The 17,628-nt window shown below is 35.7% G+C and overlaps 1 protein-coding gene across 3 annotated transcripts in view; it reads left to right on the top strand.

Moving 5' to 3' along the window:
• Positions 1 to 442: 442 nt before the first annotated feature.
• Positions 443 to 17,628, top strand: part of pus10 (pseudouridine synthase 10) — a 22,864-nt gene continuing 5,678 nt past the window's right edge. For 2 of the 3 annotated variants that reach the window (XM_061984352.1, XM_061984351.1), the window contains exons 1-17: positions 446 to 760; positions 5,169 to 5,309; positions 5,381 to 5,581; positions 5,650 to 5,736; positions 5,802 to 5,836; positions 7,855 to 7,969; positions 8,051 to 8,112; positions 8,176 to 8,221; positions 10,475 to 10,539; positions 10,649 to 10,734; positions 10,796 to 10,921; positions 10,988 to 11,044; positions 11,114 to 11,190; positions 11,256 to 11,311; positions 11,372 to 11,489; positions 11,553 to 11,695; positions 16,885 to 16,984. In XM_061984352.1, coding sequence (XP_061840336.1) covers positions 5,184 to 5,309; positions 5,381 to 5,581; positions 5,650 to 5,736; positions 5,802 to 5,836; positions 7,855 to 7,969; positions 8,051 to 8,112; positions 8,176 to 8,221; positions 10,475 to 10,539; positions 10,649 to 10,734; positions 10,796 to 10,921; positions 10,988 to 11,044; positions 11,114 to 11,190; positions 11,256 to 11,311; positions 11,372 to 11,489; positions 11,553 to 11,695; positions 16,885 to 16,984 — 1,500 coding nt within the window. In that variant the 5' untranslated portion in view covers positions 446 to 760; positions 5,169 to 5,183. Of the gene's footprint in view, positions 761 to 5,168; positions 5,310 to 5,380; positions 5,582 to 5,649; positions 5,737 to 5,801; positions 5,837 to 7,854; positions 7,970 to 8,050; positions 8,113 to 8,175; positions 8,222 to 10,474; positions 10,540 to 10,648; positions 10,735 to 10,795; positions 10,922 to 10,987; positions 11,191 to 11,255; positions 11,312 to 11,371; positions 11,490 to 11,552; positions 11,696 to 16,884; positions 16,985 to 17,628 lie in introns of all 3 variants that reach the window. The other variant, XM_061984350.1, reaches the window with a different exon arrangement.

Below are 17,628 nucleotides of genomic sequence, written 5' to 3'. Positions count from 1 at the left end.
GCGTGGGTTCGAATCCCACCGCTGCCACCAAGGGTTTATATATGTCGCCTATACTGTATAAAACTACAAAATAACAAAGACGGAGGCTCCAGTTTTACACGAGGACCGCTTTATTTTGTTAGTTTTTAAAAAACACTTCCGCTCTTAGCGCCTTCAAAATAAGAGCTCAAGGCATATACTGTATAACAGCTTATAACAGGAACTTAACATAACAAAGAGGAAAGTCCATAAAAATAGGCTACATATTCGGAGGCGTGGGTTCGAATCCCACCGCTGCCACCAAGGGTTTATATATGTCGCCTATACTGTATAAAACTACAAAATAACAAAGGCGGAGGCTCCAGTTTTACACGAGGACCGTTTTATTTCGTTAATTAAAAAAAAACACTTCCGCTCTTAGCGCCTTCAAAATAAGAGCTCAAGGCATATACTGTATAACAGCTTATAACAGGAACTTAACATCACAAAGAGGAAAATCCATAAAAATAGGTTACACTACATTTTACTTTTATTTTAATTTTAATTTTTTGTGACGGTTTATCGCTGAATTTAAAGGGACGATGCTTCCGGTTCGATTAGCTACGCCTGGTCGATGTCAAACAGGAACGACGCAGGTTTGGATCGAAATGATTAAAATGCTGTTAAAAAAAGTAGTTTGTGTAAAAATATATTCGCGGATAAGTTTGTGATTCGGTCCCTTTTTGCTTGTCCGTCACCGTCATATTCGGCAACCTTTGCTGGAGGCTCGTCGACGCAAGCGGTAAGTATTAGCTAAGCTAGCTTAGCTGCAGCCACGATGAAGCTAATTAAACACAAACATAAATAACTGCTCATAAACATAAACCAAAGCAAATAACGTATGAGTCCTAATTAAACTTGTTGTTTCTCTTCTCTATACGCACTTTTTGGCTACATTAAAGTACATTTTTTTAAAGGATTTTTCCATTTAATTCAGGTGGCTACTATAATGTAGTTTAAATCAACATGCAATTGTGCAATAACCATTCAGTCTGAGCAGTGTTGGGTTAGTTACTGAAAACCAGTAACTAGTTACAGTTACTAGTTACTTTATTGCAAAAGTAACTCAATTACTAACTCAGTTACTTACACCAAAAAGTAATGCGTTACTGTGAAAAGTAACTATTTAGTTACTCTTTTTTTTTCAAGGCTCCCAATAATTGCCCTTTTAGCCTTCATTTCAGTACTGTTATTGCACTGGACAATAATACAATATGTTGATCAACTTGACATGTATTTGCATCACTGAAAGTGATCTACATACAACACACAAAGACAAAGATATGTTTCAAAGGGCCAATTTATTTCAGGCCAGAACAAATTGACAAAACTATTTAAAATAGCTGCAACATAACATACATAAGTAACAAACAGCATAATAACAACATAGCTGTAAACCTGGCTTCACCCAAGGAAGGCACACATGACATACACAAAGCCTAACCAGGCATTTTTTCTCTCTCAAGGAATTATGAAATAAAATCATGTCTTCATGAGATCAACACTGTTCTGAAGCCCAGAACACTCTACGCGTTTCTTCAGTTTTAGTTTAGAGATAAGGAAAGATTGGCCACTGGGATCCCTCTTTATGTTTGTGAACATTATAGTCTATACATTTAGAGTGATGCTACAATCAAACACTTTAGAATGAAAGAGCAACAGTATATAAGATAATTGGCAGAGAGTGTGTACCTTCAGTGCTGAATGATGAGCAGAGGCAGGGTTTGGAGTAGTGATGGGTTGATGAGGCGTCATGAAGCGTTTCGACACATTGCAAAACTGTATTGATACTGTGTCACTAAATACTGACATCTGCTGGACATTAAAAATCCCTACAGGCAACCTATGGACCGACTCAACTGACACTGATTTTATGACCTAGTACAGTGGTTCTCAAATGGGGGTACGCGTACGCCTGGGGGTACTTGAAGGTATGCCAAGGGGTATGTGAGATTTTAAAAAAATATTCTAAAAATAGCAACAATTCAAAAATCCTTTATAAATATATTTATTGAATAATACTTCAACAAAATATGAATGTAAGTTCATAAACTCAGTGAAGCACAAGCTCAGGTTTGTCACTAAAATGTCTGTCAAAAAGAAGTGTGAAAAGAAATGCAACAATGCAATATTCAGTGTTGACAGCTAGATTTTTTTGTGGACATGTTCCATAAATATTGATGTTAAAGATTTATTTTTTTTGTGAAGAAATGTTTAGAATTAAGGTCATGAATCCAGATGGATCTCTATTACAATCCCCAAAGAGAGCACTTTAAGTTGATGATTACTTCTATGTGTAGAAATATTTATTTATAATTGAATCACTTGTTTATTTTTCAACAAGTTTTTAGTTATTTTTATATCTTTTTTTCCAAATAGTTCAAGAAAGACCACTACAAATGAGCAATATTTTGCACTGTTATACAATTTAATAAATCAGAAACTGATGACATAGTGCTGTATTTTACTTCTTTATCTTTTTTTTTTTCAACCAAAAATGCTTTGCTCTGATTAGGGGGTACTTGAATTAAAAAAAAAAAAATTCACAGGGGGTACATTGCTGAAAAAAGGTTGAGAACCACTGACCTAGTATATACAATAATATAAACCAAGTCATTGTATTTCATTTAGGATTATTTCATAACTTCATTTACATAAAAATATATTTTTTGTCTTTTTTAGATACAGTCAATAAATAATGTGAACATGTATCATAACATGGAAATCTAAGAGAACGTGTTGTGAATGAGGATGCTTGTGGACCTGGAAATTATTATAATTTTTTTTTTTACACATTTTTCTTAAAAAAAAACAAAACAGTTTTTCCAACGTATTCAATTTTAGACGCTTTCTCTTCTTAGTTATTATTTCTCCGGCTGTAGAAAAGACACGCTCACAGGGCACAGAGGAGGCGTCAGTGCGACACAGTTCGCATATCGGTCACGTGACCAAAACAGCTCATGATCGGTCACGTGACTTTCTAAAAGCGGTACGCGCACCGACACAGGGTTTTGCTCTATGAGCTCGACGCATGCGCCGATGCGTCGGTGTTGCCGGACCCATCACTAGTTTGGAGTTTTTTCTTTAGCTCGCTTTCCATTTTTATGTACTCACTGTCCAGGTACGTGGAGCATGTTTTCCGTGCCATTTGCTGTTTGACGCCAGTATCATGCTAATTAGCTGCCTGAAAGCGGGTGACTCCACTGTAGAAATAGCCTGCATGTCTTCTAGCACACACGCTGCAATGGCTCTATCAATGTTGTCCTGGCTAGCAGTCCCTCCGTTAAAATCCAGCCGCTGTGTGTCTCTCTTTACTAGATTCGTCGAAGCATGTTGCTTTTGTAGCTGTTTCAGCAGATTTGAATTGCAGTTTTGGGCAGTAGATGGGATCTTTGATCAACTTACATTTAACTAAAATGTTCTTTTCTTTGTGCTCGACAAAAGAAAAGTACCGTATTTTCCGCACTATAAGGCGCACCTAAAAACCACAATTTTTCTCAAAAGCTGACAGTGCGCCTAATAACCCGGTGCGCTTTATTACGATTCATTTTCATAAAGTTTCGGTCTCGCAACTTCGGTAAACAGCCGCCATCTTTTTTCCCGGTAGAACAGGAAGCGCTTCTTCTTCTACGCAAGCAACCGCCAATGAAAGCACTCGCCCCCATAGAACAGGAAGCGCTTCACCCGCCCCCATAGAACAGGAAGCGCTTCACCCGCCCCCGGAAGAAGAAGAAAAAACGCGCGGATATCACCGTACGTTTCATTTCCTGTTTACATCTGTAAAGACCACAAAATGGCTCCTACAAAACGATCCGGTTCATAAAAAGACGCAATCTCTCCATCCGCACACGGATTACTACCGTATTTCACAGCAACTGAACCGCACTGTGGAACGGGAGCACGTACGGTGAATATTCGCTCCACAGGGAATGAGAAGTCATCCTTCACTGTGGTTCTAGCTTGCCATGCTAACTTCCACCCATCCAAAAGAGACCTTTCCAGCCGGCGTCATCATAAAAGCTAACTCGAAGGGATGGATGGATGAAGAAAAGATGAGCGAGTGGTTAAGGGAAGTTTACGCGAAGAGGCCGGGTGGCTTTTTTCACACAGCTCCGAAGGCGAACACACCTTCACTAAGACGGGCAGATAGCGCCGGTCGACATACGCCAACATCTGCCAGTGGATCGTAAATGCCTGGGCAGATAGTTTCGGTCACAACTGTGGTCCGACCTTTCCGGAAGGCAGGATTCACAGAACTGCTGCACAACAACAGCGACACTGACTCCGGTGACTTCGACGAGACGGAACCGGCCATTTTGGATCCCGTATTCGCCCAACTTTTCAATTCGGACACCGAAGACGAAGAATTCGAAGGATTTACGAATGAAGAATAACTTCAGAAGGTGAGCGCTATGTTTATTTTGTGTGTTGTGACATTAACGTTCGAGCAACATTATGTTGCTATTGTTCTACACCATTTTGAATTTTACTATGTTTGTGATTGCACATTTGCGTACATTTTGGGACAGAGTTGTTAGAACGCTGGTTTTCAATATATTATTAAAGTTTGACTGAACTATCTGACTGTTTTTTTGACATTCACTTTAGCGCAGCGTTTTTTTGACATTCACTTTAGCGCAGCGTAGGCGCGGCTTTTAGTCCGGGGCGGCTTATTGGTGGACAAAATTATGAAATATGTAATTCATAGAAGGTGCGGCTAATAATCCGGTGCGCCTTATAGTGCGGAAAATACGGTAGTGAGAATATCTCCATGTTAAGAAACTCGACTTCGGCTCCGCCATGATGTCTTGTTAGTAAACACAGACACGCCTCCTCCACCACACACACACACACACCGCCTCTTCTCTTCTCCCGCTTTTGACACAGGAAGAATCAGAAGGACGACACTGCAACTCTCCAATAAAACACACTCAGATCTTCTGTTTCTAGCCGATACTACATAAAAAATAAGGTAAAAAAACGCAGTAACGCATCATGTAGTAACGGTAACTGAGTTACTAAATATAGAAAATAACGCGTTAGACTACTAGTTACCGCCGAAAATAACGGCGTTACAAAGTAACACGTTAGTCCCAACACTGGTGATGAATAATGGAGATGTAAATGTTAAAAAAAACCTGTTTCCACAGCTGCAAGGTGAAGTGATGCTGCCTTTGAAGGAAAAAGACAAGATCATCATCAAGAAGATGCTGGCGGCGGGATGCTGCGCTCGCTGCGTGCTCAGATTCTGCTGCATCAGCGTCCCGGCCGCCTACAGGCAGCGCCGCCAGGTGAGCGGGCTCACACTGACACCTGAGCAGAAGACGCGTCCGTGGTCCTGACCCGTTGTGCTCCGTTGCAGGACACACTCGGGCAGCTTCGCGCTTTTGTCGAGGCGGCCGACGACGACAGCCGCGAATCGTCGGCGCCGGAGGAGAACGACGATTCAGGAGAGCCGGCGGTGAAGAGAGCGAAAGTGGAAGTTGCGGAGGAGGAGGCGAGCGTGTGCGTGCTGTGCCTGGGCGTCCTGCAGCACCTGAGCGACGTCCCTCAGGCTGTCAAGGTGCGCAAAACTGAAAGCGTTGAGGGAAAAACCACAAACACGGACGCCTGCTTGTCGCGTCCCCGCAGATCGCTGATGCGGTGACCAAGGAAAACTACGAGGTGGACTCTTTGGTTCTGTCCATCTCTCTGCCTGCTCAGCTGTGTGTGCGCGAGGTCAGTGTGCGTATGCATGTGTGTGTGTTTTATTGTGACGCCTCTTCCTGTGTTTAAATGTGCAGCACTCCTGCTGGCTTCACGTGAAAGAGCAAGTAAGGTAAGGACTCAAGATCGACCGGTACGTTTTTTTCAGGGCCGATATTCATACCGATTATTAGCAGTCAAGGAGGTAGATAACCAATATTTGCAGTAAAAGTGATTTAAACATGAGAAGTATTTTCAGTTAACAGCTGGAAAAGGCTTCAAAGGTTTGCTTCATTCATATATATATATATATATATATATATATGTGTGGGAAAAAAATCACAAGACTACTTCATCTCTACAGGCTTGTTTCATGAGGGGTTCCCTCAATCATCAGGAGATTTTAATGGAAGCATTCACATACCATGGTTTATATAGGGCACAGAGTGGGTAGGTACAGGCTGGCGTAGGGGCGTGGTGATTGGCTCATGTACCTAAGAGGTGTTTCCGTCTGTGGCGGCATGCTGATACAATTTCGCTGCGCTTGTTGAGGGATGACAGGTCTGGACGGTATATAATAAACAGTTTCTCTTTCAAGCATAGGTTGCATCTGCCACAGACGGAAACACCTCCTAGGTAACACATGAGCCAATCACCACGCCCCTACGCCAGCCTGTACCTACCCACTCTGTGCCCTATATAAACCATGGTATGTGAATGCTTCCATTAAAATCTCCTGATGATTGAGGGAACCCCTCATGAAACAGGCCTGTAGAGATGAAGTAGTCTTGTGATTTTTTTCCCACACATACATATATTGCGCTCTACTACGGTATCGAGCACTATTTTTTGGATAACCTTATTAAGACATATATATGTATGTATGTATATAAATATATATATATATGTATGTATGTATGTATGTATGTATGTATGTATGTATGTATGTATGTGTGTGTGTATATATATATATATATATATATATATGTCTTAATAAGGTTATCCAAAAAAAATAGTGCTCGATACCGTAGTAGAGCGCAATATATGTATGTGTGGGAAAAAAAATCACAAGACTATTTCATCTCTACAGGCCTGTTTCATGAGGGGGGGTACCCTCAATCGTCAGGAGATTTTAATGGGAGCATTCGCATACCATGGTTTATATAGGGCACAGAGTGGGTGGGTACAGGCTGGCCTAGGGGCGTGGTGATTGGCTCATGTGTTGCCTAGGAGGTGTTTCCGTCTATGGCGGCATGTTGTTACAATTTCGCTGCGCTTGTTGAGGGATGACAGGTCTGGACGGTAAATAATAAACAGTTTCTCTTTCAAGCATAGGTTGCATCTTTTATTACCACTATTGTAAGGTGTGCTGGATGCAAGAATTTGCCATGTTATTGAATATTCAACATTATTGTCTTTGAGGTCCCAAATGTGTTTGCTGAAAGACAATAATGTTGAATATTCAATAACATGGCAAATTCTTGCATCCAGCACACCTTACAATAGTGGTAATAAAAGATGCAACCTATGCTTGAAAGAGAAACTGTTTATTATTTACCGTCCAGACCTGTCATCCCTCAACAAGCGCAGCGAAATTGTAACAACATGCCGCCATAGACGGAAACACCTCCTAGGCAACACATGAGCCAATCACCACGCCCCTAGGCCAGCCTGTACCCACCCACTCTGTGCCCTATATAAACCAGGGTATGCGAATGCTCCCATTAAAATCTCCTGACGATTGAGGGTACCCCCCCTCATGAAACAGGCCTGTAGAGATGAAATAGTCTTGTGATTTTTTTCCCCACACATACATATATATATATATATATGTATATATGTATGTGTATATATATATATATATATATATATATATATATATATGTGTATGTATATATATATATGTATGTATGTGTATATAGCCATAAAGACATTTCCTTCTTACTTAATTTAAGTGTATTTTTTCTATTGTTTATATTTTTATAACCATACATACACTTAAATTAAGTACAAATGAAATGTATTTTTTTAATGTTTATATTCTTATAACCATGTAGACATTTCATTCTTAATTTAAGTGTATTTGAATGTGGTCGCCGATAACGTGTAGTGAGGAGGTGCACGTCCTCAAAGTGTGGTGTGACCCATCAGAGCTAAGTGTGGCTTACTGGGCAAAGACGATGTGGTCCAGGTGAAGGAGGCCTTCAAGTGGGTCATGCAGGACCTGCTGGCCAAAGAGCTGGGGGGCGTTGCCGTGGTAACTAAGGTGAGTGACGTCTGACAGGTGTGTTGTTTTTTTTTTTTTTAAAGTCCGTTCCAGCGTAACTTGGCTGATTTTTCTGCTCAGAGCGGCTTAGAGGTCAGCGTGGGCTTCACTCACCCGGAAACAGACGCAGACTGCCACTTCCTGTGAGTCCACAGCCTGTCAGCGCGCCTACAAGAACCTCTCCGTAAATGTCTCCTTTCTTCCAGCGCGACCAGCTGCCCAGACTGCTTCAAAGCCACCAAGAACAAGCAGGTGAGGACACGTCAGGTGTGTCACGGAGGCATCTATGGCTCTTGGAAAGAAGTAGCTCATTATTGTCATTCTTTTGGTCAAGGAAACAATTAATAGTAGCAGTCATTGAAATCACAATCATTCAAATGTACACAAATGTTACACTAATGGTGGGAATAAATATAATATTTCTTTTTATTGTAAACATTCCATAAGGTGGTGCATTTTTTTATATTCCCTCACCTCAAATATATTGCATTTTAACAATACAATGTATACACTTCAATTAAGTAAGAAATACATGTATTTATGGTTATAAGAATATAAACAATTGAAAAAATACACTAATATTAAGTAAGAATTACATTTATTTATAGTTAAAAAATGATAAACAATAGAAAAAATACATTTAAATTAAGTAAGAATAAATTTTTTATGGTTGTAAAAATATAAATAGAAGAAAATACACTTAAATTAGGTAAGAATTACATTTATTTATAGTTATAAACAATAGAAAAAATACATTTAAATTAAGTAAGAATTACATTTATTTATAGTTAAAAAATAATAAACAATAGAAAAAATACATTTAAATTAAGTAAGAATACATTTTTTATGGTTGTAAAAATATAAATAGAAACAAATACACTTAAATTAGGTAAGAATTACATTTATTTATAGTTATAAACAATAGAAAAAATACATTTAAATTAAGTAAGAATTACATTTATTTATAGTTAAAAAATGATAAACAATTGAAAAAATACATTTAAATTAAGTAAGAATTAAATGTATTTATGGTTGTAAAAATATAAATAGAAAAAATACACAAAAATGTAATGTATTTATGGTTAAAAATGATAAACAATAGAAAAAAATACACTTAAATTAAGTAAGAATTACATTTATTCATAGTTAAAAAATGATAAACAATAGAACAAATACATTTAAATTAAGTAAGAATTAAATGTATTTATGGTTGTAAAAATATAAATAGAAAAAATACACAAAAATGTATTGTATTTATGGTTAAAAATGATAAACAATAGAAAAAAATACACTTAAATTAAGTAAGAATTTCATTTATGCTTATAAAATATAAACTATAGGAAAAAATACACTTAAATTAAGTAAGAATGACATGTATTTATGGTTATAAAAAGTATAAACAATAGAAAAAATACACAAAAATTACGTCCGAATTTAATGTATTTATGGTTAAAAAATGATAAACAATAAAAAAATACATTTAAATTAAGTAAGAATTAAATGTATTTATGGTTGTAAAAATATAAATAGAAAAAATACACAAAAATGTAATGTATTTATGGTTAAAAATGATAAACAATAGAAAAAAATACACTTGAATTAAGTAAGAATTACATTTATTCATAGTTAAAAAATGATAAACAATAGAACAAATACATTTAAATTAAGTAAGAATTAAATGTATTTATGGTTGTAAAAATATAAATAGAAAAAATACACAAAAATGTAATGTATTTATGGTTAAAAATGATAAACAATAGAAAAAAATACACTTAAATTAAGTAAGAATTTCATTTATGCTTATAAAATATAAACTATAGGAAAAAATACACTTAAATTAAGTAAGAATGACATGTATTTATGGTTATAAAAAGTATAAACAATAGAAAAAATACACAAAAATTACGTCCGAATTTAATGTATTTATGGTTAAAAAATGATAAACAATAAAAAAAATACACTTTTATTTATGGTTCTAAAAATAAACAATCTAAAAATACACTTAAATTAAGTAAGCATTAAGTGTATGTATGGTTATAAAATGTAAACAAAAGTAAAAATACACTTAAATGAAGTAATTCAATGTATTTATGGTTGTAAAAATATAAATAGAAAAAATACACTTAAATTAAGAATGAAATGTCTACGTGGTTATAAAAATATAAACATTAAAAAAAAACATTACATTTTTACTTAAGTGTATGTATGGTCATAAAAATATAAACAATAGAAAAAATACACGTAAATTAAGTAAGAAGGAAATGTCTTTATGGTTATACGTGTGTGTGTGTGTGTGTGTGTGTATATGTATGTATATATATATATATATATATATATATATATATATATATATATATATATATATATATATATATGTATATATATATATATATGTATATATATGTATATATATGACGCAAACCAAAGAAACCCGGGCACCTGGAGCTTTTGTGACACACTTCCTGTTTCAAAGTAAAAGCACCTGGCGTGTGACTCTCCCTGCAGTCGGTGTTCACCAGGATGGCGGTGGTCAAAGCTCTGGAGAAGATCACCGACGCCAAGTTTGTAAAGTGAGTGTGTACTTGGATCTACTGAGTACGAGTATTATGTACACGTGTACATACTACTTCTGCTGTGTACTAATAGTACTTCTGTGTCAATCTTGCTACTTCTGCTCAGATCCACGCCGTGTCCGCCATCACGGGTGAGCAGCAGCTGCACGCCGCAGGACGTCCAGTGCGCCCACGTGGCGGTCTTCGTGGCGGGTAGGTGTTGAGGCTGCCAGGCGGTCTTCTGGCCGCTCCGTGGTAACGCCGTGTCCCTCAGGGCGCTACAACAAGTTCTGCCGCAGTCTGCCGCAGACGCCGTGGCTCATCGACGGCGAGCGCAGGATGGAGTCGTCGGTGGAGGAGCTGATCGCCGCGCCCGTCCTCGCCGCCTTCAGAGCCGACGGTGACATTTGAGGACACGCCTTCGCCAGAAGACCCCGCCCACAATAACCCCCTTTGTCTCCCGCAGGGTTCAATTTCTCCTCGTCGGGCAGGGAAGACGTGGATGTACGCACGCTGGGAAACGGTAAACGGCGAGGAGGCTGCGCGGTGTGGCGGCGGGCACGACCTTTGACCCCCCTTGCTCCACTTGCAGGTCGCCCCTTCGCCGTGGAGCTGCTGAATCCTCGCAGGAACCGACTGAGCCCCGACCACATGAAGAAAGTACAGCAGGTACCCGCTCCGCCCCGCCCCTCCCCTCGCTGGTTACGTTGTCATGGTGACCGCCTGTTTTCCAGACCATCAACGAGTCTTCTGACAAGATCCGAGTGAGGGACCTGCAGATGGTCAGCAGGTAGGACTTCCTGCTTCTCCCAGTAGGAGGAGGGACTACATTGTGTGTGTGTGTGTGCAGAGACGCCATGAGCCGCATGAAGGAGGGCGAGGAGGAGAAGACCAAGTCCTACAGAGCCTTGGTGTGGACTCTGAAGTCCATCCAGCCGGATGACATCACCTTCATGGACCACGTGAAGGTAAGCGGTCCAACAGGAAGAAGACTTTTTTTTGAGTGCGACTCGCCCCCCTTGTCTCGCCAGGACCTGGCGCTGGACCAGAAGACCCCCCTGAGGGTCTTGCACCGGCGCACGCTGGCGGTCCGGCGGCGAGTCATCCACAGCATGAGCACCGTCTTTCTGGACGCTCACCACTTCCACCTGCGGCTGAAGACGCAGGCCGGCACGTATCCTTACTCCTGCCTCCTGGTCTGGAGCGTAGACCAGGGGTGTCCTAACCTTTTTGGTCCCAGGGACCCAAAAGGGTCTTAGTCGTAAAATTGTTAAAAATAATGCTAAAGGCTTAGTGGCCACATGCGTGGACAGCACCTTTTTAGCTCTTATTTCCAAAATTGTGTACACTACTGAATTGGGGTCTTATGGCCACTTATGTGGACACTTATACTGCCATCTGGTGGTGTCAGAAGAGTATAACATACAATGGAATTTGGGGAAAAAAGGATTAAAAATAAGAATTAGCATGTCACTAAACATGAAGTACACGTTTGTTACTTATGGACTAAAGTACATCATATAAAAAGATAATTCTTAGTTTTTTATTCTAATTCGGGTCCAATAAGCCCAAATAGCAACAAAAAAAGAAAGCATGTAAACAAATAGCTTGGCCCTTAAGAGGTTAAATCTAGATTAGATCTATTTGTCGATATAAAGGTTTTTAAAAGTATATATATTTTGTGTTATGCCCTTTTTGTCAAAACATGGCAAAAACACAAAATATGCAATATTTTCCCCAAAAATATAAAGTGTAAAAATTTGATGTGAATTAATTAAATAGATCAATAATTCATAACATTGATTTTGATTATTATTTTTTGAGCAATGACAGTTGAAAAATGACACTAAAATGCAAGGGGTCCCACTCATAAAAGTGTTTGTTTTTTTTAAGTATTTTTTTTGCGCTTAAATTTGTAGATCAACTTCATATCTGTTCGTCGATATAAAGGTTTTTAAAAGTAAATATATTTTATGTTATGCCCTTTTTGTCAAAACATGGCGAAAACACAAAATATATGCAATATTTTCCCAGAAAATATAAAGTGTAAAAATTTGATGTGAATTAATTAAATAATCAAAATCAATGTTATGAATTATTGATCTATTATTTTTTGAACAATGACAGTTGAAAAACCACACTAAAATGCATAAAAGTGTTTAAAAAAAAAAAGTTGTTTTTTGCGCTGAAATTTGTAGATCAACTTCATATCTGTTGATAAAATTGTGTTTGTTTTATGTATTCTTGTCAAAGAAAACTTTTTTTTATGAGGAAAAAATAAATATGCAAAATTTTCCCCCAAAAAATATTTCAATGTTTAAAGATAATATTTGATGTTTAGTAATCGGAGCCTTAAATAGATCAATACTTCATAACATTGATTTGTATTCATTACTATTTTTTGAGCAATGACTGTTTTAAAAAAATGTCACTAAGGGACCCTAAGGGGTCCCACTCATTAAAATGTTAAAAATAGTTCATACATTTTTTTTTGTTACTTTCAATGCTTAAATTTTGACATCAACTTAAGATCTATTCCTACATAAGTTTTTATCATTTTATGCCCTTTTTGTCAAAACATGGAAAAAACACAAATATGCAATATTTTCACCAAAAATATAAAGTGTAAAAATTTGATGTGAATTTAATTAAATAGATCAATAATTCATAACATTGATTTTGATTCATTATTATTTTTTGAGCAATGACAGTTGAAAAACCACACTAAAATGCATAAAAGTGTTTAAAAAAAAAAAGTTGTTTTTTTGCGCTTAAATTTGTAGATCAACTTCATATCTGTTGATAACATTTTTTGTTTTATGTTCTTCTTGTCAAAGAAAACTTTTTTTTATGAAGAAAAACTAAATATGCAAAATTTTCCCCAAAAAAACATTTCAATGTTTAAAGATAATATTTGATGTTAAGTAATCGGAGCCTTAAATAGATCAATACTTCATAACATTGATTTGTATTCATTACTATTTTTTGAGCAATGACCGTTTTAAAAAAAATGTCACTAAGGGACCCTAAGGGGTCCCACTCATTAAAATGTTAAAAATAGTTCATAAAAATTTTTTTGTTACTTTCAATGCTTAAATTTTGACATCAACTTAAGATCTATTCCTACATAAGGTTTTACCATTTTATGCCCTTTTTGTCAAAACATGGCAAAAACACAAATATGCAATATTTTCACCAAAAATATAAAGTGTAAAAATTTGATGTGAATTTAATTAAATAGATCAATAATTCATAACATTGATTTTGATTCATTATTATTTTTTGAGCAATGACAGTTGAAAAACCACACTAAAATGCCTAGAGACCCAAAGGGGTCTCACTCATAAAAGTGTTTAAAAAAAGTAGTTTTTTGCGCTTAAATTTGTAGATCAACTTCATATCTGTTGATAAAATTTTATTTGTTTTATGTTCTTCTTGTCAAAGAACCCTTTATTTTATGAAGAAAAACTAAATATGCAAAATTTCCCCCCAAAAAACATTTCAATGTTTAAAGATAATATTTGATGTTAAGTAACTGGAGCCTTAAATAGATCAATAATTCATAACATTGATTTGTATTCATTACTATTTTTTGAGCAATGACTGTTTTAAAAAAAATGTCACTAAGGGACCCTAAAGGGTCCCACTCATTAAAATGTTAAAAATAGTTCATACATTTTTTTTTGTTACTTTCAATGCTTAAATTTTGACATCAACTTAAGATCTATTCCTACATAAATTTTATCATTTTATGCCCTTTTTGTCAAAACATGGCAAAAACACAAATATGCAATATTTTCACCAAAAATATAAAGTGTAAAAATTTGATGTGAATTTAATTAAATAGATCAATAATTCATAACATTGATTTTGATTCATTATTATTTTTTGAGCAATGACAGTTGAAAAACCACACTAAAATGCATAAAAGTGTTTAAAAAAAAAAAGTAGTTTTTTTGCGCTTAAATTTGTAGATCAACTTCATATCTGTTGATAACATTTTTTGTTTTATGTTCTTGTCAAAGAAAACTTTTTTTTATGAAGAAAAACTAAATATGCAAAATTTTCCCCCAAAAAACATTTCAATGTTTAAAGATAATATTTGATGTTAAGTAATCGGAGCCTTAAATAGATCAATACTTCATAACATTGATTTGTATTCATTACTATTTTTTGAGCAATGACTGTTTTAAAAAAATGTCACTAAGGGACCCTAAGGGGTCCCACTCATTAAAATGTTAAAAATAGTTCATACATTTTTTTTTTCTTACTTTCAATGCTTAAATTTCGACATCAACTTAAGATCTATTCCTACATAAGTTTATCATTTTATGCCCTTTTTGTCAAAACATGGCAAAACACAAAATATGCAATATTTTCCCCAAAAATATAAAGTGTAAAAATTTGTTGTGAATTTAATTAAATAGATCAATAATTCATAACATTGATTTTGATTCATTATTATTTTTTGAGCAATGACAGTTGAAAAACCACACTAAAATGCATAAAAGTGTTTAAAAAAAAAAGTAGTTTTTTGCGCTTAAATTTGTAGATCAACTTCATATCTGTTGATAACATTTTTTGTTTTATGTTCTTCTTGTCAAAGAAAACTTTTTTTTATGAAGAAAAACTAAATATGCAAAATTTCCCCCAAAAAAACATTTCAATGTTTAAAGATAATATTTGATGTTAAGTAATCGGAGCCTTAAATAGATCAATACTTCATAACATTGATTTGTATTCATTACTATTTTTTGAGCAATGACTGTTTTAAAAAAATGTCACTAAGGGACCCTAAGGGGTCCCACTCATTAAAATGTTAAAAATAGGTCATACATTTTTTTTTTTTTACTTTCAATGCTTAAATTTTGACATCAACTTAAGATCTATTCCTACATAAGGTTTTATCATTTTATGCCCTTTTTGTCAAAACATGGCAAAAACACAAAATATGCAATATTTTCCCCAAAAATATAAAGTGTAAAAATTTGATGTGAATTTAATTAAATAGATCAATAATTCATAACATTGATTTTGATTCATTATTATTTTTTGAGCAATGACAGTTGAAAAACCACACTAAAATGCATAAAAGTGTTTAAAAAAAAAAAAGTTGTTTTTTTGCGCTTAAATTTGTAGATCAACTTCATATCTGTTGATAACATTTTTTGTTTTATGTTCTTCTTGTCAAAGAAAACTTTTTTTTATGAAGAAAAACTAAATATGCAAAATTTTCCCCAAAAAAACATTTCAATGTTTAAAGATAATATTTGATAAGTAATCGGAGCCTTAAATAGATCAATACTTCATAACATTGATTTGTATTCATTACTATTTTTTGAGCAATGACTGTTTAAAAAAAATGTCACTAAGGGACCCTAAGGGGTCCCACTCATTAAAATGTTAAAAATAGTTCATACATTTTTTTTTCTTACTTTCAATGCTTAAATTTCGACATCAACTTAAGATCTATTCCTACATAAGTTTTTATCATTTTATGCCCTTTTTGTCAAAACATGGCAAAAACACAAATATGCAATATTTTCACCAAAAATATAAAGTGTAAAAATTTGATGTGAATTTAATTAAATAGATCAATAATTCATAACATTGATTTTGATTCATTATTATTTTTTGAGCAATGACAGTTGAAAAACCACACTAAAATGCCTAGGGACCCAAAGGGGTCCCACTCATAAAAGTGTTTAAAAAAAAAAGTAGTTTTTTGCGCTTAAATTTGTAGATCAACTTCATATCTGTTGATAAAATTTTATTTGTTTTATGTTCTTCTTGTCAAAGAACCCTTTATTTTATGAAGAAAAACTAAATATGCAAAATTTCCCCCCAAAAAACATTTCAATGTTTAAAGATAATATTTGATGTTAAGTAATTGGAGCCTTAAATAGATCAATACTTCATAACATTGATTTGTATTCATTACTATTTTTGAGCAATGACTGTTTTAAAAAATGACCCTAAGGGGTCCCACTCATTAAAAATGGTAAAATAGGTCATACATTTTTTTTCTTACTTTCAATGCTTACATTTCGACATCAACTTAAGATCTATTTGTACATAAGTTTTGATCATTTTATGCCCTTTTTGTTGAAGAAAGCTTTCTTTAATAGCAAAAACAGGAAATTTGCAATATTTCCCCCAAAATGTCAGTGTAATATTAGAAGTAATGAAATAATTGAGCATTGATTTTGATTCTTTATCATTTTTGAGCAATGAGAGTTTTAAAGTAAAAGCAGCCTGCTTGGCATCTTTGTGTTATTAGTCTTCACCTCTTTAATGTTTATCTTGTAACGGTATTTGAAAAAGGCGTGTTTAAGGTGTTCCTCCTCAACGCCCACATGACAGATACATCAAGGAGTTTGTCCATGGAGACTTTGGACGCACTAAACCTAACTTGTGTCAGCTCCTACACACGGACACTGACATCCTGGAGTTGGACGTGGAGGTGAGAACACACCTTGTCTTCTTGTGTCCTCAGGAACCTCCAACATGTCCTCCTTCTTCTTGTGTCAACTCCAACATGTCTTCTTCTTCTTGTGTCACCTCCAACATGTCCTCCTTCTTCTTCTTGTGTCACCTCCAACATGTCCTCCTTCTTCTTGTGTCAACTCCAACATGTCTTCTTCTTCTTGTGTCACCTCCAACATGTCCTCCTTCTTCTTGTGTCTCCTCCAACATGTCCTCCTTCTTCTTCTTGTGTCACCTCCAACATGTCCTCCTTCTTCTTGTGTCACCTCCAACATGTCTTCTTCTTCTTGTGTCACCTCCAACATGTCCTCCTTCTTCTTCTGTCACCTCCAACATGTCTTCTTCTTCTTGTGTCTCCTCCAACATGTCCTCCTTCTTCTTGTGTCACCTCCAACATGTCCTCCTTCTTCTTGTGTCACCTCCAACATGTCCTCCTTCTTCTTCTTGTGTCACCTCCAACATGTCCTCCTTCTTGTTGTGTCAACTCCAACATGTCTCCTTCTTCTGTCACCTCCAACATGTCCTCCTTCTTCTTGTGTCACCTCCAACATGTCTTCTTCTTCTTGTGTCACCTCCAACATGTCCTCCTTCTTCTTGTGTCACCTCCAACATGTCCTCCTT

This window comes from Nerophis lumbriciformis, linkage group LG25 (assembly GCF_033978685.3).
Source record: "Nerophis lumbriciformis linkage group LG25, RoL_Nlum_v2.1, whole genome shotgun sequence".
NCBI lineage: Eukaryota > Metazoa > Chordata > Actinopteri > Syngnathiformes > Syngnathidae > Nerophis > Nerophis lumbriciformis.
This window is presented reverse-complemented; position numbering and strand designations above follow the sequence as displayed.